The 25697-nt window shown below is 36.8% G+C and overlaps 2 protein-coding genes across 2 annotated transcripts in view; one reads left to right on the plus strand and one right to left on the minus strand.

The window, feature by feature from the left end:
• Window positions 1–24132, plus strand: part of TPP2 (tripeptidyl peptidase 2) — a 52116-nt gene extending 27984 nt beyond the window's left edge. The window contains exons 22-30 of the mRNA XM_035900109.1: window positions 372–616; window positions 822–900; window positions 2825–2863; window positions 10427–10578; window positions 10673–10769; window positions 11665–11795; window positions 13095–13302; window positions 22129–22248; window positions 22864–24132. Coding sequence (XP_035756002.1) covers window positions 372–616; window positions 822–900; window positions 2825–2863; window positions 10427–10578; window positions 10673–10769; window positions 11665–11795; window positions 13095–13302; window positions 22129–22248; window positions 22864–22953 — 1161 coding nt within the window. The 3' untranslated portion in view covers window positions 22954–24132. The remainder of the gene's footprint in view (window positions 1–371; window positions 617–821; window positions 901–2824; window positions 2864–10426; window positions 10579–10672; window positions 10770–11664; window positions 11796–13094; window positions 13303–22128; window positions 22249–22863) is intronic.
• The window catches only part of METTL21C (methyltransferase like 21C), a 30051-nt gene continuing 28477 nt past the window's right edge, over window positions 24124–25697 (minus strand). Inside the window, exons 6-7 of the mRNA XM_009644542.2 lie at window positions 24802–24919; window positions 24124–24540 (exon numbers count right to left, since the gene is read on the minus strand). Of these exons, the coding sequence (XP_009642837.2) occupies window positions 24146–24540; window positions 24802–24919 (513 nt within the window). The 3' untranslated portion in view covers window positions 24124–24145. The remainder of the gene's footprint in view (window positions 24541–24801; window positions 24920–25697) is intronic.

The following is a 25697-nucleotide window of genomic DNA, read 5'->3' on the forward strand; positions in this document are numbered from 1 at the left end:
GCACCCAAAGTTGCATAGTAAACTGAAAGCGTATCAAGGCAGACCTGCTAGAGGTCTTAAACTGAAAGTTTAGCCAGAATCCTGATTATTATTTGAGCAGTTAATACCGTGTTAGAATAGGAACAAATGATGTCAGCCTGTTTTGTGCTCTGAGAACTTAATTTTTTTTCAGTCAATCCAAAATGTGTTTTGGCTGCTATGAAGTCTTGAAAGCACTCTGTCTTCAGGAGATTCCAAAACTAAGCAATCTAGCATATTTTAAGTGGCTAGAGCTATATGGATCAAGAACAACATGACAGTCTTATTTCTGGGTTTCTTTGTGAATGGTGAAGTATTTAATCTTGACATTTATGAGAACTTCTTTCTTTCAGTATTCTGTGAAACTGGAAAAAGGAGATTACACTATTCGGTTACAAATTCGTCACGAACAGAACAGTGAGCTGGATCGCATCAAAGACCTTCCATTTATTGTTTCTCACAGGTTGTCTAGTACCTTGAGCTTAGACATTTATGAAAACCATAGCCTTGCTCTCTTAGGAAAGAAGAAATCCAACAGTTTGACATTGCCACCAAAACACAGTCAGCCATTCTTTGTTACATCTCTGCCCGATGACAAGTAAGTTACTGAAGTCCTGTTTTTCTCATCTACATCTAACCAGCTGCCTCGGCACCTAACTAAAATGGTACTTTGATAGTGTCTACCTGTTTAGGCTTGGTAATTCCTTTTGTGTTGCTCTTTTCACTGTTTGGGTTCTTTATTGTGGTCCCCATGGAACATTAATGAACCTGGTTTTAACACTGAACTTTCTTTCTTTGAATAGAATACCTAAAGGAGCAGGGCCAGGATGTTATCTTGCAGGAGCTCTTACACTGTCCAAAACAGAACTTGGAAAGAAAGCTGTGAGTATTTGAAATGGATGGCGGCTTCTTTTTCTGAAACTTTTGAAGCAAGTAAATGGCATGCCAGAAAGTGCTGTATTTCATGTTTTCAGTACTTCAAAAGAGCACTAGGTTTAGTAACGTAACACATTTTAGAAACAGTTGCTTCATTATAAAGTCAGAGTAACTTCTAAGTACTTCTGGTTTTTATTTTCGTCTCCTAATTTCTGATTTAATTGCATTTTCTAAATTTTGAATTTAATTCTTTCATTCTGAATCCTTCTATTTCTAGAAGCAACTGCCTTTTTGTTGCTGTGGAGCCTTTAAAAGTGATTTTGTGTAATTGCCTAGCTTAGTATAATTTTTTAATGAAAAATAAGTGCATATGTATTGTTTTGTGCATGTTGGTTCTCTAATAATCAACTATACTCCTCCTTGCATGCATACAGTTTTCAGCAAAAAGATGTGCTTTCTTAATGCCTACATGTTACTGTTACAAAGTATTAATAATTTTGCTGACTACAGTGCATAAGCAGATACTCTTACCTATTGCACACTGATGTTGTCAACCACTAATAAAACGGTATGCTCCAACAGAATTATGTAAGAACTCTGTACGTGATGCTAGAAAAAAGCTATAGGGGTGTTTTGCTCATAATGCAGCATCCTGTAAAAATGGGTTTCTAACTTGTATGAATCTGTAGTACAACAGTGATTATAGTAACCAGATCACTCCTGTGTGTATCTGCTGCTAAAGTATTTAGAAGATTCCCTTAACTATTTTTAAATAGGTGGCAAAGCTGAGAATAAATTTGAATCAATCCTGGTGATTGTTAGTATTTAGAGGTAGTTCCTCTATGTTCCATATATCATTAGATGTGGCTAAACATGTATAAAACTAAGAGTATGTTTTCATAGAAAATAAGTTTCTGTGATTAGGTGGGCACATACCTGTAGATCTTGTTGAGTAGAAAAGTTTAGTTTTTATTCAATCTGATTTGGTTGTAGGTAGTACTTTTGGGGCAGATTGCATGTAACTGCAGGTTAGATAATGTCTGTCAAGAGAATTTACGTAGAAATGAGGGAAAACCTAGTAACTAAGAACTCTAAAACACTTAGTTTTATATTTCTGTGTGATTCCTGCAAGGTTGCAAGTATACTTTTAAGAAATGTATGGTAAATCCATTACCATAGTGTAGTATAGTTCCCATAACTTGAATTCTGTGCTTCCTTGAACTATTGGTTGTAATTCTCGTCTATCTTACTTTAAAACCAGACTAAGTGGTTAGATACAGTAATTTCTGGGATGGGAAGCAGGAGGTAGGTAGGTATTGCCTGTCAGATTTCATGTGATGAAGAATACTTAACAGTTTACATGGAGAGGAATTCTAGCTGACGCGTGTTTCATGTCATAATCTAAGGCATTACAATTATGTTCATATTTCACTAGAAAAAGGATGGTATCAAATAGCATCAGATACTCTCTGCTGCTTTTATTGAACCTCAGTATGTACCAGGAGACAAAAAAGGAGGACTAGGCAGCAAAGTTGTTTCAAGGTCAGAAAGTGAATGAAATGTGAGGGAAAATGTATCTTAATTTCTGTATATTTATGATGAAATAGAACAATGCCACTAAACAGTCAAAATCTAAAATCTACACTTTTGAGGCTGAATTTCTGTAATTTATTAATTTAAGCTAAGTGGTTAACAACACTTGCTTGTCTTACAGGAATAACGGACTGTATACACAATAATGCATTGTTTTATTAATTTTAAAAACTTGAAAGAGCATGCTTTAAGAGCATGTTTGATCATAGATGTGACACTCTCTAAAAGTTTAAAAATCTGTAGGTTGAAAATATAACCATAATTGTACAGAGAAGGTGTCTCTCCATCCTGTGTGGTGTGTGCATGTTTTCTTACAGTATGTTATTCTAACTCCCAGGGGCAGTCTGCAGCAAAGCGACAAGGAAAATTTAAAAAGGTACTGAATGTTAGTTTTTGAAAAAGATATACTTAAGTCTTTTTGAATATGACTTACAGAATTTGTCTACCAGTATTGGTTTTTAATTTGTCTCCCTCATCTACCTCCTTAATATCCTGAGTTATTTACTTCAGCACTTTAAGTATGTGTACTGGTAGAATGACAAAACACTACTGTAATACAAAGCTGAGAGGCACGTGAGCATCTGTATACTTCTGCAATAAGTGCTGTAAAAATGCATGTGGTGATTAGTGGTCCATAATTTTTCTTAAATACTCAGGAATCTTCAGTGTTGGTGGTCAAGATTTTCTGTGGCAAGTGTTTCTGCCTATTCTGTTCTGTCTGCAGATTGAGAACTGAATACAGACCTAACACTTTGATGTAGAATTGAGTATCTAACCGTATACCAAATGTACTGAATTGAGAGCTGGCTTCATTACAGTCATAAAAAAACATACTCTAGGAAGCAGTTTTTTCTTAGGAGGGATGGAATTGATTGAAAAGTCTCTCAATTCATGATTCTACTCAAACTGAATATAACTTGTAATAGGCTAGAGTTTACACAGTGATGTAGCAGGTGGTAGAATTTACAGAAATAATTTTGGACTATGTGTAAGATTTCGGGAAGGGAGTGAGTGACTTCTAACGTAGCAGTGTCTAATACTGTGCTTTCTCATATTTTTACATCAGGTAATACAATATTCTGCCAGCAGTCAGAGACTGAAACAGTCTTTATGAAAAACAAAAAACCCAATTTTAATAGACTACCTTTATAGGGCTACTGATTTTTTTTTTCTTGTTTTGTTCTTAAGTTGTAAGGCTACTTACATTCTTTTGCTTTCAAGGTGCTGCGTTCTGGAGTGGCATGCAAATTAGTCAGGACTCTTGTTAGAAATAAGGCATGAGGATCATGAATAACAGTTTATTGCCGTAATCTGTTATTTTGTGAGCTGGTAACTGAGCCTGCTAATGTACTCTGGTCTTGGTGTAATAACTGTGTGGGAATGTAATTAGGCTTCACAAGAAGGATTTTAATGTGCGTTGCTGCAATTTTATTTTCATACTGCATGTGAAAAAGCATGCAGATCACTTTTAGAAAGGTGATTTAAAATCCCATGTGAATGCACAGCTTCCTGATGAATAGGGTATAAAATCTTCACTAAGTGAATCTCTAACAAGGGAGTTAAACTCTAATCATAATTTAATTTCCATAACAAAAGCTATTAAACAGATCCAAGAGGCTGTGTATTCTGTTTTTTCTTTTGTTTTTAGAACAGAGATTTGTGTTCAATCTTAGCAGTATGTACCCACCCAAGCTAAAATACTGTTGTTCTTGATACTTCTATTATTCGTAAAAGGCATCAGTGTACTAGCAGCAAATAAATAAAACAGTGTATTTCCAAGCATTGATCCATAAAAGCTCCATTAATTAATACATTTTTCTGAGAAAGCAATTCTGAGGGCTTCCTAGTTTACAAGTTTTAATATTTACCCTGCCCTGTTGTAAGTTTACATGCAGCTAAGATGTTTTACAGCATGGCAAACATATTTATATATTTCTTTTGTGACCCAATCAGCCAAAAAGTTAGGTGTAGATTTTTCATATTTTTCACAGACAAGTCCAGGCCCTCTTCAGGATCGGAAATGTTAATTTACAAGTCCCTCTTTTATTTTATGCGTGGTTTTTGCTCTGATACAGGTGACTACTCTGTGGAAAGCTTTTTTTTTTTTAAATTTTTTTTTTTTTTTTTAGTTGAGGAGGGAGGGAACTTGTTAGCTTGCACTTGTGTGCATGACACTACCAGAAATCCAGGGTGGGCATTTCTGGTTGTTTGAAAGTTCTTTTATTTTCACAGAATCACAGAATGGCTGAGGCTGGAAGGGACCTCTGGAGGTCTTCTGGTCTAACCTCACTGCTGGAGCAGGGCCTCCTAGAGCTGGTTTCCCAGGACCATGTCCAGACAGCTTTTGCATATCTCCAAGGATAGAGGCTACACAATGTCTCTGGGCAGCCTGTGCCCAGTGTTTGGTCACCCCCACTGTGAAAAAGTGTTTCCTGATTTCCAGAGGGGACCTCCCGTGTTTCTGTTTGTGCTCATTGCCTCTGGTCCACTAAAAAAGCCTGGATTTCTCTTTATGCCCTCCCTACAGATACTTACACAGATAGATGAGATCAGTCCCCAAATGCCTTCTCTAGGCTGAACAGTCCCAGCTTTCTCAGCTATTCCTTATAGGAGAGATGCTCCAGTCCATCATCTTCATGGACATTCACTGGACGCTCTCCAGTACATCCCTGTCTCTCCTGTGCTGGGGAGCCCGGAACTGGACACAGTATTCCAGGTGTGGCCTCACCAGTGCAGAGTAGAAGAGAAAGATTACCTCCTTCGACCTGCTGGTAGTATGTCTAACGCAGCCTGGGACATCATTAGCCCTCTTTGCTGCAAGGGCACATTGCTGGGTTACGTTCAAGCCAGTGTCCACCAGGACCCTGGTCCTTTTCTGCCAAGCTACTTTCCAGCTGTGTGGCCCCCACCATGTACGGGTGCATGTGTTTATTCTTCTCCAGGTGTAAGACTTTGCAGTTCTTGTTGAACTTTGAGGTTCCTGACAGCCCATTTCTGCAGTCTGTTAAGGTCCCTTTGGATGGCAGCATGACCCTCTGGCACATCAGCCACTCCTCCCAGTTTGGTGTCATCTGCAAACTGGCTGAGAGTGCACTCTGCCCCATCACCCGGATCATTAATGAAGGAATACGATCCAGTATTGACCCCTGGGTACACCGCTAGTTACTGGCCTCCAGCTGTGTGCCACTGATAACCACCCTCTGGGCCTGGCCATTCAGCAGGTTTCAATCCACCTGACTGCTCATCCAGCCCATACTTCAACAGCTTCTCTGTTTTGCATTAAAGCAGTTTGAGGTTATGCTGGGAAATAGCAGCACGATTTTTCCAAAGAAGGTAGTTAATTCTTTTATAACTGGACAAAAAAGTCAATGGGTTCTTTCCACAGAATAAGCAGGTGTCTTTGTTTTGCTGGATACATACAGGAGAATCATATGACTAATCCGTAATTTTATGCTTGGGGAACTTAATTTTATCTAAAAAAAAAAAAAAACAAGACCAACAAACCCCAAACTCAAAACAACGCTTGGGCATGGTTTTTTACTTGATGTCTTCCTGTCTTAAGTGTGTCTGGACTTAAAAAAAAAACAAAAAACAAACAAACAAAAAAACAAACAAAAAAAACCCAAAAAAACCCTTTCTCTCTGACTACTGAATCTGTGATATGTATGAAGTTCAGAATTCAGTGATGTTTTTCCTTTGAACTGATCCCCACTGAAGTAGCGAGCGCTCTACTGTTGTGACTTGGGAAGCTGATGTAGCCTCAGAAGTACCCTCAGTCTCTAATAGGGAAGGCACGTGCTAAACAGTGGTGTGAAAAACAAATTGGTTCTATGTACCTTTCTTCTTTCACAATCTAACTTTTGTAATGCAGTTATGATCTGATTATTTTTTCCTCTTGACTCCAAGTTTTGTCCTGAACGTAGTTAGAATGAAAACAGATCATTGACTTTTTCTGGTCTGTAAGAAGAACTTTTGTTGGTTTACATAATGCAGCTTTTGAACAGCAATCTGTAACAATTAGCTAAGGGATAGAAAATTTCTACATCTTTCTCACTAACTCTGCCATCCTTTCCTCCAGTTTGAAGCAAGAAATGCATTATGCAGATATCAGTAAGTACCAGTGGAAGGCTAATAAATACCATTGTGAAGTCAAACGTAAAAGGATTACTTCCTTTGAACATTAAGACACTGTCCCTGCTTAATTGGAAAGCCTTCAAAAATAAGATGAAGTACATGTCTGATTTAATTTTATGTAAGCCTGGCTGGTGACTTCAGGAAACTTCATTCATTTTCAATTAAATAAGAGTATTATCATAAAAATAAGTAACATTGCACAAATTGTATGCATCTTGGAGTAGATACAAATTCCACATACACATATAACTGTGTGTGTATGCAGATGTGCATGGTATTTATTAAATGGAAAATGAGACTGGGGATGTGTTCCTTCAAGGAGCTTTTCCCCATGGTTAGTTTTGCTGTGAATGCTTTAATGTACAAATAATAACAGTTCATATGTCTTTTCCACATAAAGTACCAGATGTTGAAACATCAGTCAAAACCAAATTTAAATCTGTAAACAAAATTAAATGCCAATTAAGCTCTTTTAAGGGGTGACTGTTTTGAAGGCATTGTGCTTGCTTATGTATGCAGTTTTTAGTTCTAGTTAAAAGTAAACTCGCTGAGGCTTATCGAACTGTGCAGAGTACACTGACCAAAGTGCATACCCTATATGCTTCCAAAATTGTTAATATTGCTTAATTTTTATAGAGGATAAACAAAGGGTACCTTTCTCATTAATTTGAAAGTGTCCTTAAAGTAATTTTTTCAATGGATAATATGCTCATTTGCTGCCTTTCTCTATATATAGCCTATAGCTCTGTATCTTTTTATAGGGATATATAAAATCAAATCCAGTACACTACTCTAGCAGTTCAGTTGCTGTGGAATAGTTAGAGTGAAATTTGAACAAGAAAACAGATTAAAGCATTGAATTATGAAGAGGTGCCTTTCTTCCTTCTCCTTAATCTCTAAGGATGAATGTTTCTGTAATGGCAATGAAAGTGTCATTCGGGGATCTTCTGGTATTTAGGGCATTGCCAAGTTTTATAAATGATGCTAGTGTTCACAGACAGAATAGAGAAAAGAAAGAAGCCTTCGGTCCATCTTATGGTCTGTGATAGTTAAATGTGATAAGCACCTAAGCCTTATTTATCCCATGAAATAAGTTTCACGGCTGTAAAGAAGAGCACGCCTCTTTTTCTGTAAGCTCTGTACATGCTTATGCTGTGTACGGTTCTGGTCCCCACTATACAAAAAAAGATGTGGACAGGCTGGAGGAGGTCCAGAGAAGGGCCACCAAGATGGTCAAAGGACTGGGGAAGCCTGCCGTATGATGACATGCTGAGAACGGGGTGTGTTCAGCCTTGAGAAAAGGAAGCTCAGAGGTGATCTCATCACTGTCTACCAGTATTTAAAGGGTGGCTACAAAGAAGATGGAGGCTCCCTTTTCACAAGGAGTCACATGGAAAAGACAAGGGGTAATGGGTACATGTTAATCCTGAGAAGATTCCAATTGAACATGAGAGGAAAATTGTTCACAATGAGAACAGTCAACCATTGGAATAATCTCACCAGGGCAGTGGTTGACTGTGCCACACTGGACATTTTCAAGATGCAGCTGGACAGGGTGCTGGGATGGTGCTCTTACCCAGAAAGGTTGGATGAGATGGTCCTTGAGGTCCCTTCCAACTTGGTATTCTATGGTTCTATGAAAAAGGAAGGTATCTAGGTCTGAATTCATTGTTTTCCTTTGGTCATAGCTTGTAATGCTTACAGAATTTCATGAGACATAAAGTACCTACCTGAGAGAATGGGGAGTTGACACTTTAATGTTGATGGTTTAGCTACGTAGAGTTAGTCTCTTAAATCAAAGTGTTCATCCATATAAGTGGGATTTTGTTAATGTAATTACACTTGGTTTGAAATTTAAACCAGGAGTAGTAGAGCCTTGTCATATAGACAAGGCTTGAGAATGCAGAGGACAGTTAGATACATAACTCCAAACATATGTTGCCAAGTAAGATTGAAGAGTACTTTTCAAGAAGGAAGTCCTGAAATATTAGAAGAGTATTTCTAGGAAGGTAGGCTTCTTTCTTAGGCAAGTATTAGCCTCCATAGGGGACCTATTTTTAAAAACACTGTACACTACTGATTCAGATTTTTGTACTGAACTAATTTCTTAGGCAGCTTAAAATGTTTGGTTTGCTTTAATGAACTACTTGTTGCTTTCAGCTGTTCTAATTACTTTAGCCAGCCCCATACCATGTTCCTGACTTCTGTATCCTCCACTACATGTGCTTGCCTCTGTGACCTGTTTTGTTATGCTCTGGCCTAGGTCTTGCTGAAGTCTTATTTAGGTGTACTGCCTGGTCGTGCACTTCATACTTGAAATGCATGTGTGCACAATAGTTCCTGTGAAAGCTACACTGTAATGTAGATTAGCGATCTAAACTGGGTTTTAAAAAAAAATATGTAAATGTAAATCATCTGTGATTACATATTAAGTAGCTGGAAAAAATTTTTTAAGGGAATAGTGATGTCACTTTCTCCTACCAGTATTGTTTTCAGTAACCCATAGCAAGCTGCTATCAGTTCAAATAAAATTGTTCTGCATCAATGTTCTTGAATAGTTTCAGAAGTGTAGTGTTGGAAGTCCATTATTTCAAGGTTATGCAAAGCAGTTTCTAACAGTTGCCTTTTTACGCACTATTTAAATAACCTGAAATAACCCCAACTTGTGCACAAGATTTCATTTCATTATGTAACACTGACCTGGTTTATGGGAAGTACATTCCCACAAATGTATCTTGGAATAATTGGTATGAATAATTAAATTGCCACAGCAGTTGAGCATGCAACACAATATTTTGCTCAATGTTGCAACACAGTAATGGTATCTAGAGGATTTAAAACGTAAGTGATCTTCTCTACAAAGTATCCTATATGTAAAGTAATGGGATATGTGCCCTCACGGTTTGGGGAGAGGCTTTCTTAACAGTTGCAACACTAAAGCCAAAACCAGCAAAACTGCCTCCTCTAGCAATTGTAATGTTTTAGAAGCAATGACTGAAATCTAGGGCTGGCTTATTTGCAAATTTTTGTATGTACATCATCTTAGGAAATGGACTTCAGAGCATTGTCTAAGATAGTTAGGATTTTCTTTTTAAACAGCTATAGCTGATTTTCTCATGGTAATTTTTGACTAGTCTAGCATGAACTCAAACTATAGCAATATTTCTATGCTAGCATATAGGGTTTAAAAAAAAATCTTGCTGTTGTGTCTACTTAATTTGAGCACAGATACAGGTGAAACTGGAATGTAGCAGCAAACTGGAAAACAGTTAACTGGATGCATCAGCTAATTTGGGCACATGGGAGAAATATTGTCTCAGGAGGAATAAACTTGTGTAACCTATGGCATGATTCATGTTTATACTGCTGTGGTATTATTTTTTAGAATTCAGTCACATTTATTCATTTGTTTATTGCCAGATTTGTAGGACAGGATCTCTTAACTGATTTTTTTCCTTTGCCTTTTAACCAAGTTATTTGTTTTTTTTCAAACAAACAAAAAAAAACCCCCACCCTTCTGATTCCTTACATACTATGTAAAATTATATGCATACAAAAATGTAAAACTTGATAAATTTTAGGCTTTCTTGTCTTAAACCCAGTGTGCTGGTTTAATATTTACATCCTTGCATTGCCTAAAATAAAAAGTTAAAGCAGTTCCTGAATTCTTAATAACTAATGCCTTTGCTCTCAGAATCCTTACTCGGTGTAAGCATAGTTGTTTGCTATGATTTAACTTTTATATAGCATCAGAAAAAAAGTTTTCTATCTCCCTCTCAGTATGTGTCTCTTTTCCCACCTCCAGGATGTCCTTACTGTTCACTATCATCTGATACCATCACCATCAAAGAGTAAAAATGGCAGCAAAGAGAAAGAAAGAGAGCAGGAAAAAGAAAAAGATGTAAAAGAAGAATTTGCTGAAGCTTTGAGAGATCTAAAAATACAGTGGATGACCAAGTATGTCTGCTGTCATGACTACACGAGCTTAAAGCAGCTGTACGAAAAAATACCCAGAATCTGTACTTTCATGCTATGTCCTCCTCTCTTCTAGGCTGGATACCACTGACATGTATAATGAGTTGAAAGAAGCATTTCCTAATCATCTTCCATTGTATGTTGCAAGACTTCATCAGCTGGATTCTGAAAAGGTTATTTAACACTTTTTAAACTTGATCTGTCTCAGTACATTCATGTAGCCTAAACAGTTGAATCTTTCCTCATACGTGTTTGTTCTTGAAGTGACAGCCATAGCTGTACTCAGTACTATAAAGCAGAAATTCCTAATTAGATTGACAGCTGCCTCCCTAACTGACTGTGATTTACATAATCCTACAGCAGAGTGAAAGAAAGTATGCCTACCTATAGTATGTTTGCTTATCATTTACTCCTTGTTAAGTTAAGCATATTGTAAGTTTCCTTACTGGCTACAACAATATCATTCTAAATGGTGGCTACTGAGGTGACTGCACATCAAATTCTGCTCCTCTTCAGGATTGATAGTTTCTCCAGCAAAATTGCTCAGACAACTGAGGACAGTAACCCCTTGAAATGACACAGCTAAATCCACCGTCTGTCATTGTCCTCAAAAATGAGAATAGTGAACAGAAAAGTTTATGTATGCCTGCTTTTTTGTTTATCTTGAAGATAAACAGCTTTGTGTATACATCAGTAGCTTGAGTATTTTTCTGTTTATTTGATTCTGATTTTATATTTATGTCTGAAATTAGTAACTTTATTTAAGCGCATTAATTTGTACTGAAAGGTGGTTTTCTTTCTGTAAACTCTGTATTTTGCATATACCCACCTCATATTTTACAGTTTGTTTTCAGTGAAATGGACTACCTATGCATGATACCTTGATAATGCAGATTTCTTAAAAGCTTTTTGAGTCAAAAATTGTAGAAAGTGGAGAAAAAGCATGTGTTTAATTATCTAATGTTATTTCTGCATACTTTTGCAATTACCCTAGTGTTAGTACAATCAACAATGAAGTAGTGTGATTTCATAGTGCTAAAGACTTTTTTTTTTTTATTCTTCTTTTAGGAACGAATGAAAAGACTTGATGAAATTGTGGAAGCTGCAAATACTGTAATCTCTCATATTGATCAGACAGCATTAGCAGTATATTTTGCCATGAAGACTGATCCCAGGCCTGATGCAACTACTATAAAAAAGTACCTACCCAGTAAATAATTTTCTTGCATCCTATTTCTGTAATCTATGTCCTTTGTCTCTGCTTATAAGAAATGCAATGACTATAACCTTTTTGAACAGCTTGTGTTATTTTTTGGGACACAAGTAATTTCAAATTTGACTGCAAAATTATTTTCTTACTATATCTCCAGAATGTAGGAACACTGAAACCTGCAATGTTTTACATAGAAATAGTAAATAAAATAACCAAGGGTGTTTTCAGGATTTAAATGTGTCGGAAAAATGAGGTATTAAGTTTTTGTATCAAGCTTAATCTCAGATCAGAGGAACCACTAGGATATAGATAGAGGTGTGTGTTTTGAATGCTGCCTGCCTTTTCATAATACTTTGCAACCTTTTGGGACTGTATCTGAAGACAAAATTGACAGCAGTTGAAGAAGTAACTGCTTGCAAAAGTCATTGTGAAGAGCACGATGACTGTAGTTGTGCTTCAGGGTATTTTTGAGACCCATTTTTTTTGATTTAGTTTTAGCTCGTTCCTCTGAATTACCAGTATATATCCCTAGGAAGACAGTATTCTGAAGGTGACACCCTAGTCTGGAGAATAACTGGTGGATTTCAGTGTGTGGCGTGGTGCTGTTTTAGTTGCAAATAGAGCAGCAGATTTGGAGATTAAGCCCTTAAAATGGGAGATGCATATTTTTTGTTGGATAAAATACCAGTTTTCTATTATAAAACTAGTCGGTCTGTTCTAGCTATCTTAAATATTTGTGTATAATTCTAGAATCGCTAATATAAAAGCAAAGCTATGATCTAATAAACTTCATTCTAAATATTTCTTGGTAAGTTGACCCATTAGGTCATGTGGATGAATCTAACATCTGAAACTGAACACCAAATTCAATAGTGCTTTAAATGGGTGTAATTCCTTTGAAGTCAGCAGAATTGCATCTGCTTATGTTAGTGGTGGAGTTGACTCTCTGTTTATCATGCCAAGAGCTATAAAGCTGTATTTCTAGATGCTGGCTTATTCAGTTTTAGAATCCTGAGTTGCCCTGGCCTTAAGACATCAAAGGCATTTCAGACTTAGAATGATTGAGCTTGTTTAATGCATAGTGTCTCTAGGTAATTTTTTAGAGTTAGTTTAATTTGTAGTAAAATAGCCATGCTATAAAAACTATCATTTTGCTTATTTGGATTTTGTGTCTACTAGCTGCTATAAACTTCTTGGCTTAAACTCAGTACAGCACGGATTCTGTTCTTAACGAGGTATCTGCAAAAAGTCTTTAATATTTTTCATGTGTTTTTTTTTTTTCTAGTGAAATGGAAAAACAGAAGACTACTTTAGTGGATGCACTTTGTCGGAAAGGAAGTGCATTGGCTGACCAACTTCTTCATCTGCAGGCCCAAGAAGGGGCTGCTTCCAGTGATGCAGAAGGCAAAGATGAGGATCATGAGAGCTTCTCGGAAGCTTTGACAGAGACATTCTGGGAAACAACAAAATGGACCGATCTTTTTGACAGCAAGGTAAGAGAGCAGAGCAGATTTTTTGTCTTTTGCATGTTGGGTTTTTTATGGTTTCTCCTGGAATTACGCACCGCCTTTGTGTGCACAACCTCATACATTCCTCCCTTCTACTTTTTCATGCTGTCCCCATACGTTGTGCTTCCTTAATGACCTTTTTCCACAGAGGTTTTGCCAAGCCTGTCAAATCCGTGGTAAGCCCATCTCTGTGCATGTGAATGTAGAGGTTGAGGGAAGGGCGTAGAACAGAACATAAAACAGCTGCTTGCTTTATTGAATTGCTTCTTTCTGTACCTTTCAGGGAATATTTTTGATTAACCTCTGCGCTGTTCTAGCTGTACACACACAGAAGTGTGCAGCATCCCTACTCTGTTCAGTCCTACATTCTGTAGCCTCTTCTACGCTATGGACAAGAGAAGTTTTGTGTTTTGCTGTCAGTAATGTCTGTGGAGGTAAAGGAAGAAACCCTTGGAAATAATTACACTTAACATATTTATTAGCACAGATTTCCCTGTCACTTCAAGGTTCCTAATCCTGAGATTTAAATTTTTTCAAGACAGCTATTCCAGAAGACAAAAAAAAAAAAAAATCCATTGTAAGTGATTAGTTATGTAGCTTTTAATTTACAGAGTTTATGACTTTGTATGTTTAACTGTTGAGTTATTGAGTATTAATTAGTTGCTGTACTTAACTCTTGCAGATGGCTGTGTTCTAGTGGAAGATGAGGTGACCAATGTATTGGTTTATAATTCAGTTAAATTGCCAAAGCACTTCAGATAGTTACAAAAGAAAAACTATGAAAACAAAAAAATTGCTTAATTTCTTGATGGTAAATAATCTTCCTGGTAAGAACTTGTGCTTTAGCTGGCCTGAACAAGAAAGTTGATGGTGGTTACCCTCACTTCTTTTAATGTATATATTCTTGTACACCTACATCATTTCAGAATTCCTCTTCTAATCTTTAACTGATTATAATATCTTGCAGTAGAGGATTTTGTGCTTTAATCATGTTGTCTGGCACATTATTTTCTTGCTGTCCGTTTCTAAATACGGTACTGTGTTCCAGTAAAGTGACCCCCGGTTTACTTCTGTCTTTTGATTATTTTTTTTTTTTTAAAGCTGATGGGAATCATTTCAGTGGAAAGGCTGCCAGTACAGACATCTTGTTGAGAGTTTACCGTTCTTTGTAATGGACTTTTTTTTTTTTCAAGACAGATACTAATTCCTGGCACTCTTGAGCTGTGTGCTCTGGACCTGGAATGAGTAACTCTGATTTGAATCACACAGATTAGGGATCGAACCTGTCTCTTTGACAGCTTTAACCATGGATTTGCTCTGAAAATTGATGATTCTCTGTGGTTAAATCAGTACTGAGAGGCCAACAAACTTTTTAGATTTTTGTAGCATTTCATATGGAAATACGAATTCCATCCTGTTTATGCAGTATGTTTGTCTGCTTATCCCTCTTGGCTTTACTAGTCAAATTTAAATATAAACTGATTGACTTGCGAGCCCTACATGGCCACTTGCTCATTCCCCACAGTGGGGTGGGGAAGAGAACCGGAAGAGTAAAAGTGAGACAACTCATGGGTTGAGATAAAGACAGTTTAATAGGTAAAACAAAAGCTGCATGCACAAGCAAAGCTAAACAAGGAATTCATTCATTACTTCCCATCGACAGGCAGGTGTTCAGCCATCTCCAGGAAGGCAGGGCTCCATCATGCGCAGTGGTTACTTGGGAAGACAAACACCTTAACTCTGGATGTCCCCCCCTTCCTTCTTCCCTTTTTTCGCTGGGCATAGTGTCTTATGGTATGGGATATCCCTGGGGTCAGCTGTACTGGCCATTTCCCTTTCCAACTTCCTGTGCACCCCCAGCGTAATCACTGGTGGAGTGGTGTGAGAAGCTGAAAAGGCCTTGACACTGTGTAAGTGCTGCTCAGCAGTAACTGAAGCATCCCTGTGTTATCAACACTGTTTTCAGCAGAAATCGGAAACATAGCCTACAGGAGCTACTGTGAAGAAAATTAACTATCCCAGCCAAAACCAGTACACTGAGGATACTTTTAGCCCAGAAACATTCTAGACTGCTCTGGGTATTTTAAATGGGTAGCTTCTGAAGATGGAGAAAATGAGCTTGTCATACTACATCCTGATGACTACTGGGGTACATCTTAGGCTGCAGAAAAGCATAGGACATTCTGTCCTGTACCCATATATAGCCTCACTTACCCTCCCTGGCCCGCATACAGTTTATCTTCTATGTTCTCTTGCTGCTGGAAAAATTGCCCACTATCAGTGCAGTTACGATTACTAGCATAAGTAGTATTATGACGGCCGCAAAGATGGTTAAGGGACTGGAGCATCTGTCATATGAGGAGAGGCTGAGGCTGTTCACCCTGGAGAAGAGAAAGTTCAAGGAGATTTTGTCTGTTTGTAGATATATGATGGGGGGACTAAAGAAGATGGAGCCAGGTTCTTCGCAAGTGGCTCCCAGTGACAGGACAAGAGGCAGTGGGCACAAACTAAAACACAGGAACTTCTACTTAAGGAAAAGTTGGGGTTTGTTTTTTTTCTGTGGAGTTTGAGGGAAAGGGGACGATGGTGTGTGTTTTGGTTTTTTTCTTTTTTACTGTGAGGGTGATCAAACGCTACAGTGGGTTGCCTGGAGAGGTGGTGAAGTCTCAGTCCTTGGAGGTAGTCATGACTTAACTGAACATGATTCAGGGCAACCTGCTCTAGGTGGCTCTGCTTTGAGCAGGAGGGGTGAACTAGATGATCTCCAGAGCTCCCTTCTGCCTTCAACCGTTTTGGGATTCAGTGATTGCTTGGCAAGTAATTTATGTAGCTCACTGGTTTCTGTGGTGGTTTTCTTCATGCTTTCTGTGATCTAGGAACATGTGTGTTGGTCAGTAATGATGTAGTGTTAGTTTAGATGCATTAAATTGTTAGCTAGCAAAAGATCATATGATGGCTGTATCTTCTCATCCCTCCTGTGGTACTGTTCAGTAATTTTAATCCCAGCAGTACCTATAGATAAAGTAAAAAAAAAAAAAAAAGTTTGAAGGGAAAGAAATACATGCTGCTACTTAAAGCTTTCATATGATTATTGGAACTGAGACTTTTAATTGTTCACTTCTATACTTCAAGATTTTATTTTTCTGGAAACTCTTTGAAAGGGATGAGGAGTGAGAATAATATGACTTTGGACCTTGATGGGATTGAGATTTTTGTTTGAAAGCAGATAGTAGAGTGCACTAATCCTTTTCCCTGATAACAGATTTGGAGAAAAGGACTAGGGCTAGGGCAGAGGGAGTTATTTTCAATTAAGAAAAAACTCTTTTATTTTTCCTTTTGTTGCTTCCTAGAAGTTTCAGGCTTGCTGCTGTTCATACTCTTTCATTTCCTTTACTAACAGGTGTCATGTCCATCTGGTAGTTGTCTTAGGAATTGGCTGTAGTTGGCAATTAGACTGTTCAGACCAGCTGTTTCAGTTGGTAGCACTGCAGTTTCCAGCCAGTGATGGAATGCTCTTTGGTCATTCTAAATCATCAATGTATGACGAGGATCCGATTATGCTTTATTTAGCTTTCTTTCAGGATCATTCTTAAATGACTAAGACTACATAATTATGATATGTCCTGACACAAAAAAGCATAAGAAAAAATTTACAGTTATATTCCTAGTGTCTTTGCTGTAAACTCTGAGAATAGCTGTACACGTGTCACGGGCTGTAACTTTTCTTCAAAAAATGACTTAATACTTTACAGTTCCTTCATTCCACCCACCTCTACCAAACTGCATCTTATGTTCAAGCTGTCTGATCAGTATTCATTCATTTTTATTTATAATGTCTGACAAGTTTCGTAAGTAGGATCGTGCTTATAGCACTCTCAGCTTCCTATTTGAATAAAAATAAGTATCTTCTGCCCTGGAGATGGGCCAGTAGAATGTTTTAAATATCTGCAGTGCCCTTTGGTCTTCTTCCTTTGCAACTTCTCTCTGTTTGGAAGAAACAGCTGTATAAATCTCAACATCAGTGTTGCATGCAGTATGCTGTTGTACTTCTGGAATATTTTGCTATTTTAAAAACAAATTAAATAGATTAGTGCTTAGCTTAGTGCTAAAATTTTTATTTTGCAGACTGTTAGAGGAAAATCTGGAGTTTTGGCCATTTAGGGGGAACCATACTGCTCATGTAGCTTGCTTCCTTTGGGATGGGGAGTTTTGAACAATGTTGAGGACTTAAATTTTGTAAAGTAGTGTTTAAGGCTTCAAAGCAGATTCTGTTTAAGAAACAAGTATTTTTTTGCTTGGGTAAGGCTAAAAGCGTTGATTATGTTCTTCAGTCCAGCTGATTTATGCTTGGTAAAATTGCCCTTGGTAGGAAATAAGAAATTGTGGCTTTAACGGCCTTTCTGTGATGCTACTCTAGACTGACTTAGACCAAACTGATAAACTCAAATGTTGAGTCTCTGTTGCCTAACCTTGCATGACTCATTTACCTTTTGGGGAATAGAAGTGGTTTGGAAGGAAGAAGGGTAGAGTGGAGTAGTGATGTAGGATCAGGGGCAGACCGCATGAGAATGTCCTTCAAATGAGAGTTCTCAAGAGATAGCCAGCTTTTTCGTTTCCAACACAGGGCTTTGGAATATGTGGAGCTCTTCCTGTATGTGGACATGGCTTTGTGGCATTAGCACTCCAAAGATGGAACAACTGGGTGAAAAAGGATGGAAATAAGGCACTTGAATTCTACACTGATAATTCAAGTGTATGTATGGGTTTAGATAGAAATATTGCTCTAAGTGTGTTTACGTCTAAGCTTCCTGTAAGTCAAAGTTCATCCAGGTATCGGTAATTAAAAGGCTAAGTAAATTTTTGAAAACAAAGAAAGACCATGTTTTCTTCTGTGTTGTTTTTAAAGATGAGTGAGGAACATCATCACTTCCTGGTGTTTCTGCTCACCCTCTAGTAAACCAAGTACTATCACTTGTTTCACCTCTCCCCTGTAGCACCTCTGTTGCTGTAGGGCGTTAGTTCCTTTGAATTGCCTGTTTGCCATTGAAATACTGTGCTTGTCCCCATATTGTAGCAAGTATGTAAGGAAGCTGGTGCTGGCTTTTGATAGTAAGTGCATTTCTTCACACTTTCAGCTATTCTAGTTAGATCACTTGTCTCTGAAGGTTTATTTTAATTGAAACATGAAAGAAAATATTAGTCCCCCGTGTACACAAAAGCATTTCAAAAAAAATCCAGCTGAGACAGCTCTGTGCAGCAAGTATTTGTTTGATTATGCTAACACATTGTGATAGTGCTTTAGGGTTTTTAGTAATGGAATATAAGTTTTGCAATTTTTCTTTTACCTAGAACATAGCTTTAAAATCTGTGGGCCCAAATCTCCAGTTTCAAACAAAGCTGCTACAGGAGAGTAGTAGGATGTTGCCTGTTTGTTACTGGAAATGACTCATCTAGAATCTAATCCCCCATAACCTTTAAATTAGCTGTTGGAGATAAGCAAAAAGTCACATTTAAAAATAAGTTTTAAAACAAGTAAAAGGCCCAGACCTTTCCATCTTGCATTTTAAACATCTTTAGCCTGGATTGTTTTTCATATTACTGTCTGCACTGTCGGATGCAGCTGTCTCTTCCAGCTGATCGTATTCAGTCACTGCCAAAAACTTGTTGCTGGATACTTGATTCCTGTAATTCCCTTCCCTCTCTTGAAAATATGATGAGTCAATTTTTTTTATATGAATATTGCTTTTATTTGTAATAGGCCAGTTGATAGAGCAGAGAGGAGTCAACAAGCATAGCTAAGAAACCTTTGTTTATTACCATGGATGTATATCAACCTGAAAGGACTTGTTTGCTGGTAATTATAAACATCACAATTTCAGTGTTCTTACAAGTAGTTGGAGTGTGTTACCTATAGATTATATCATTTAACCTAGGATTTTAATTATTTGTAAATGTATCTACATTTTAATCAACTGTTTAAATAATGAAGTAACTGCTTATTTTATACAAGTCTCTTTTCCATAGGTAACAGTATGAGTGTTTTTGGGCTTTTAAATACTTTAGCCCTGCAAATGTCTTGGGAGAGATCATTTCAGCATTTTACTACCCTAAATATGCATCCTTAGGTAGCCAATGGCAAGTTAAGCAGCTAATTAGGAGCTGGATATCAAACTACTTTCAGTGGGTCTGGCTCATAGCACACTTAGTATTACAGGCCACTAGCTTGGGGAATAAGGTATCTAACAGTGACTTCCCCCTCCAGTATCCTGGAAGTATGCATTACCTTGTCTTATTATGCTGTTTATCACTTTTTGGCCAATTTCTGGGCCATATCACTTGTTCTGTAAAAGCTAGCCTTAATTACACTTACTGAAATTCTGAAATAATATCAAATACTTATTAATCATTCCCATTCTTTCATCTAGCAACTGCTTTTAGATATTACAGATTGATTTACTTGCTGCTGTTATACGTTCAGATAACAGCTTTTTGTTACATCTGAGTAGCATTCCAGTTTACATTTTGTTTACACATATCAAGGAATAATAACCATCACTTCTGTGATCTTGTAAAGCTTGCAATATTTTAATTATAAGGCTTAATTTGGCCAATACATGTACAAGTTATAAAGTATTATTTATCTAACGTTTTTTGTTTGTAAACCTATTCCGATTTTAAAGCATCTCGTGCATTATTTTTAACTTCTGAAGTGCTAATGAACTTTTAGTAGTTTTACTTAACTTACATACAGTTGATTGGTTGGGGTTTTTTTTCCCAAGCACTAAAATAGAAATTATTGTCTTTTATCAAGAGCTCTTGAAGCATTGTTTTCAACCTTTTGGTCCAGCAGAGAACTTTTTTCTCATTTAGAAATACCCAAATTTTTATTTGGCCAAAGCAAGGGTGTTTCGTAAAATGCTTTGTTTTCTTGCCACAAAAACTCTAGGAAGCCCTGTTACGAAAGAAATGCTGTCAAGTGGCTTTCCTCCTGCCTTTATCAGTGATGTTCAATAACCATTCAAAACTTACAGGGTCAGGTAAGAGCTTTCTTAATAGAGCAGTGACATTATTTCTGGTTAGCCTCCGGTATGTTATATTTGCTGAGAGCTCCAGTGCATTTTTCATATTTTTTTTTTGTTTGGTTTGGTTTGGTTTTGTGGTTTTATCATCTTTTACAGAAGGGATTTTTGTTTTAAGTTTAGTTTAACAAACTAAATCTGCTAATGGATCCACTGAGCAGTTACTCAGAAGTGTTTGCTAATGTGTTTTGCTTTAGGAAAACATCCAAAATAATTGGATTGAGAATGCAGCATGCAAAGTATTTTTCCAATACCAATATTTGGAAAATCTATATGTGAATGGTGCTGTACGCTCATTGTTGCATATATGTGTATGTTTTAAGCTACAACAGCTTAAGTGAACACTTCAACACAACAAAATAAGTACTTGAAGACAGAAGAAGAATGAGCAACTCTGAGTGCTTGGCATATACGTTAGAACTTCAGAATTAAACCTTTACTTGCTTGATAATTAAGCTTGGGGGGGGGATTCAGTTCAGTCTTTTAAGTATTGTTACTGCGGAGACTTGTGCGTGTGAATAACACTTAATGGAAGTGTTCAGGCAGCTAAAATTAGGCATGTTCTTCAGTCCTTGCAGGATTTGGACCTCTGATTCCTTAATGTTTGTATTCTTAAGAAATATTTAAAAATCTTTTTGCTGTAATTCAAAATATTTATTTCTGAACATCCTTGAAGTGTTTTTCTCTGCTTTTCTTAATGGGATGTTTTAAGTGGACATTGGAAAAATGTAACTTCTGTTGGAGGAGTCAGAGGAAAGGAAAAATACTGTAGTGAGTGAGGGGAAATGAATAGCAAACTCTAACATGAGATTTCGTAAACTTTGCCAACAACAGAAACACCACCACCATATTCACCAACTTTGTTGCTATGTCACTCTTCAGTAAAAAATGTTTAAAAAGCTATTTACTATGATTGTTCTAAAGGGAATACATGAAACAATGTCTCAATTGCACTAATTCTTAGTGCTCTAACTGGTGAAATGGTATGAACACCCTGAACGCTGTCAGAGTTTGGGTGTTAAGAACCTGATTTATTTTACATTAGCTTATGAGTAGGCACATTCATTTTTGCCTGTTAGTTATAGCATTGACAAGTATTGTAAGCTGTCTCTTTAGAATTAGTATTATCAAGAGGAAGCTTTTTTATAATCTCTTCTTAATAAATTACCAATAGTGAGGAGCTGACCCAAAACCTGAGGCTTGTCTTCATGCTTACCTGTCTTCATTGCTTGTTTATAATTAATGTGCATTTCTGTGTGTGTGTGTGTATCTCATTCACTATGTATGTTCATACTTGTTTCTGCAGTAAGTTTGTGACTTCCTAGGAATCAAAGCTCTCAATTGGGTCTTCATTGCCATGGGTCAAAGATACACCTGCCTGGTTCTTGATTTTTTTATTTTTAATACCATACAGTTGTCTCTAGGGAATGAAAATCCAAAGAAGCTAGAAATGTGATGAATGAAAAATTAGAATAGTGACATCTGTGTTACGTAAGCTATTCTGATGTCAAATATGTTTGTGAAGTCAGAAGTAGTCTCTAGGAAGTTCATGTTTATAACTACTACTGTGAATCATCTGTTTTACTGCAAAGAAAAATGCAAGCTGTATTGTGTAAATGTTTTCCTTTGTTTAAATCACTTCTGCTACCTGAACAGAATCTGCTGTTACTTACTAAGCCTTGGAAGATTAAAATACTTTAGTATCTAACTTGGTTTTGTTTTCGTATTGTAGGTTTTGACTTTTGCCTATAAGCATGCATTGGTAAATAAAATGTATGGAAGAGGTCTCAAGTTTGCCACAAAACTTGCAGAAGAGAAGCCAACGAAGGACAACTTGAAGAACTGCATTCAGGTAAGGCTTATTTGGTAAAGTGGCTATGTTCACACTGAATAAGCTCAAGTAAGATAGAAGTTTTTGAATTTTTGATACCTTTTATATTGTAGAACTTGCTGAACTTAACATTTTAACTTTATCCATGCTTTTGTGGCTTGGCCTCCATTTTTAATAGTGGTTTCTTCTTTCTTTTTCTAGAATAGCTAGGTTGTGAGTAACTGTCATTTTTAGAAGACCTGCTTTCCAGAACTTACTTTGGGGCATAAAGAAAGTAGACACAACTTAGCCAAAGATCTTCTGCATATTTAAAATCCCATTAGGTTGCTGTTTAACCGCTGCTGGTTTTGCTATTATTAATCACAATTATTGCTAGGAGAATATAGGTGGAGAATTAATGGGAATTACTGTAACCACTAGGGCAAAATTTTTGTGCATTGAGTTAAAAGGCGGTGGCTCGTACAGAATGGTTTTCTTTTCCCCCTTTCGGGACTAAGTAATTCAAAGATCACCAGTTCTCCAATCTGTTACCTTTCTGTTAATAGAGATCTTTAGTAAGATGTTGATATCAATGCATTTTCAATTACAATTTCATTATCAATATCAGTTTTCTTGATGTTTGCTTTTTTTCTTCAGCTAATGAAGTTGCTTGGATGGACTCATTGTGCAACTTTCACTGAAAACTGGCTTCCTGTCATGTATCCACCTGATTATTGTGTGTTCTAGAAAACCAACAATTGTAAACTTCAAGTGATTTTATAGGGGGCAGGATATGAAAAGATAAGTTTGACTTTTATTGGAACGCATGTTTTCATTACTGAATGCTGATTATTAAATTGTGTGTATTTATCAGTAAAGGCACCTGGGTACAGCTTAATACCTGTTTAACCTAACCCCTGTCATCAGGGAGTTTCCCTATTGTGCATCCCATTGCTGGCAATGGATGTGCCAGAACTGCCAACAGCGAGGATTTGGAATTAGGCTGGAAAGGCTTACTGCATGCATTAGGTTCTTAACTGTTACTTTTAACTGCAAACCTGTAAAAGCTCTGTATTTTTTACAGTAAACTGAATTTTAACATGTTTGATCTTAATTTCAATTGTATGAAGGCCTTAAAGCTACTTCAAGAGTAGCTAAAATCTTATTTATTAGACTAAAGTAACGGGACATCATTACCTGTATTGTTTGCAAGAGTTTACATTTAATTTTTTTTAAGAAAAATTCAACCTCTCAATCTGTTACAATGTGTAACTCAGAATTGCTGATGCATAGGTGCTCTTGTAAATCTTCATTTTGGAGTGATTTCAGGCAAACTCAAAAATCCATGTGAAGTTGAGTATCAGGACAGGCTGATACATGTATAAAAGTGCCAGATAGTTAAATCTTGATCAGGTATTGTAAAGCTATACATATATGTTTAATAATGTTACAAATGTAAAACACAGCAGAATAAATGTGCAGAGTTGAAGATCAAAAAAACCACCATGTGCACGCTGATACTTTTAAAAGATTATTTTATAATTAATAAAAACAAATAATGAAGCTGGAAATTGTATTGCTTTCTGAAAGAGTATATAAATGAAACTTGCTGAAAGAAAACACCTTACAAAGAACAGAAGTTCAGTGCAGCCCAGAAGATCAGTGCTTTCAGTTAAAGCCTTTTTACTAACTATTGCTACTAACATTGTTCCTTCAGCGGAGTGAACTTGGTCTGTTTGAACAGGTCATGTGTATCGACCAGAGACAAATTGCTGTATCATTTGTCTTGACAGTTTTTTTTTTGTAACTTGTAATGCAAAACTCAGAAACAACAGCAACTTTACAAACACGAGTGCACGGGAGGTGCACCGTAATGCTGCAAAACATTCCAAACTGTAAGGTGCTGCCATGAAATCAAAATTAGTAATAGTTTTCTATTTTAATTCGCTCTTACTGTGGCTTTAAGCAGCTTGACATTTGATTCTGGAAATTCTGCTAGAATGGTTGTGTTAAATATATTGCAAATTTTTTCCAAAAATTCATAGTCTGTGCTGAATCTGAATTTATTTGCCCATAGTAATACTGTTCCTGGCTTACAAAAATACACCATTGTTGCTAGCAGGGGGTCCAGAGCTGCATGGTAGTACACAACATCAGTTGCCAGTATGAAATCATAATGGTAAGTTGATATAGGGAAGTCTTCATTGAGGCCTTCTCCCCACACCAGTTTTCTCACTTCAGGTTTGTGTATATTCATGTTCTGTGTATTTCTTGAAATATTATACGAGAGATTTTCAAGAACTTCAGGCAGATCAGTAGCTGTAACGTAAGCTCCTAAAGAAAACACGAATTTGTTTCAATTCATAGGTACGTAGTTGAACATTATATATATATAAAAAACTTTATCTACATAACTTCCCCAGCTTCCCCCTCATGAATAACTAGCGTAGTTACTTTATTAACAAAACAGTATTTTACAACACTTCTCATTTTTAAAAAAGCAGTGACAAACAAGGCTTCACTGCCTTGAAGCGACAGTGGCAGATCTAGATCATCTTTCACAAGAAATCCAAAAGGAAATGAGAATTTACTAACCTAAGATACAGGCCACAATGGAAACCAAGCCTGTTCCAGCACCAATTTCCAGAACTTTTTTGTCTTTGAGGTTGAATTGTTCTTGATTTGATTCCAGATACTGAGATAAAGCCAGTGCCTAAAACAGTTAACACATATCCATAAGAGGGTAACAGGTAAGTTGCACAAAAATTCATTAGATGTTTTTATACAGGGTGTGTTTTTTTTTAATACAGTGAAAAAACACTGAAGGCTGTAACATAAAAATGTAATATGGAAAGAATTATCATGTGTCCGTTTTTTATATATTGAAAAAAAAAATTTAAACCAGCTTATTTTTAATTTTAGGTTTATGGGGTATGGATTTGCTACACACTTCTGTACACTGTGAGTCCTCTTGACAGCTCAAGATAGGCAGTGCTTAGATGTGAACCACACAGTCAGAACAGCAAACGAGGCTTAACAATATGTAAAAAGTAATGTTCTGGTTTATTGTCATGAATGTTATGGTTTCTTATCACTGTCATAAAGTAGATTCAGGCTTTTTTTGAAAACCGATTTTTTTACTTGTTTGAATTTTTTTTTTTGCAAAGGAAATATTAAAAATTTGTTACCTACCAGCTCAACACTTGTCTACTGATAGTAGTATAAACTTTAAAAAAAAACAAACAGAACTGCACTGTATGGAAGTATTGCTTATCAGACCTTTGTAAATATTGATAGAACATAAATTGGCTGTTTATAAACAACATAAACCGATGCCAAAGAAACTAACTCCCCCTTTTTGCTTCTCTTCTTTAGAGTTGTGTTACTGTTACTGTTTTAACTCTTGTGCTTTTCATAATGCAACACTGGCTACCTGCTCTGGGAAAGCTGACAGCTAATGAATCACCCATCCAATTTGTGGAACCTCTCGA

The sequence above is a fragment of the Egretta garzetta genome, unplaced genomic scaffold, assembly GCF_000687185.1.
Source record: "Egretta garzetta isolate BGI_Z169 unplaced genomic scaffold, ASM68718v1 scaffold548, whole genome shotgun sequence".
NCBI lineage: Eukaryota > Metazoa > Chordata > Aves > Pelecaniformes > Ardeidae > Egretta > Egretta garzetta.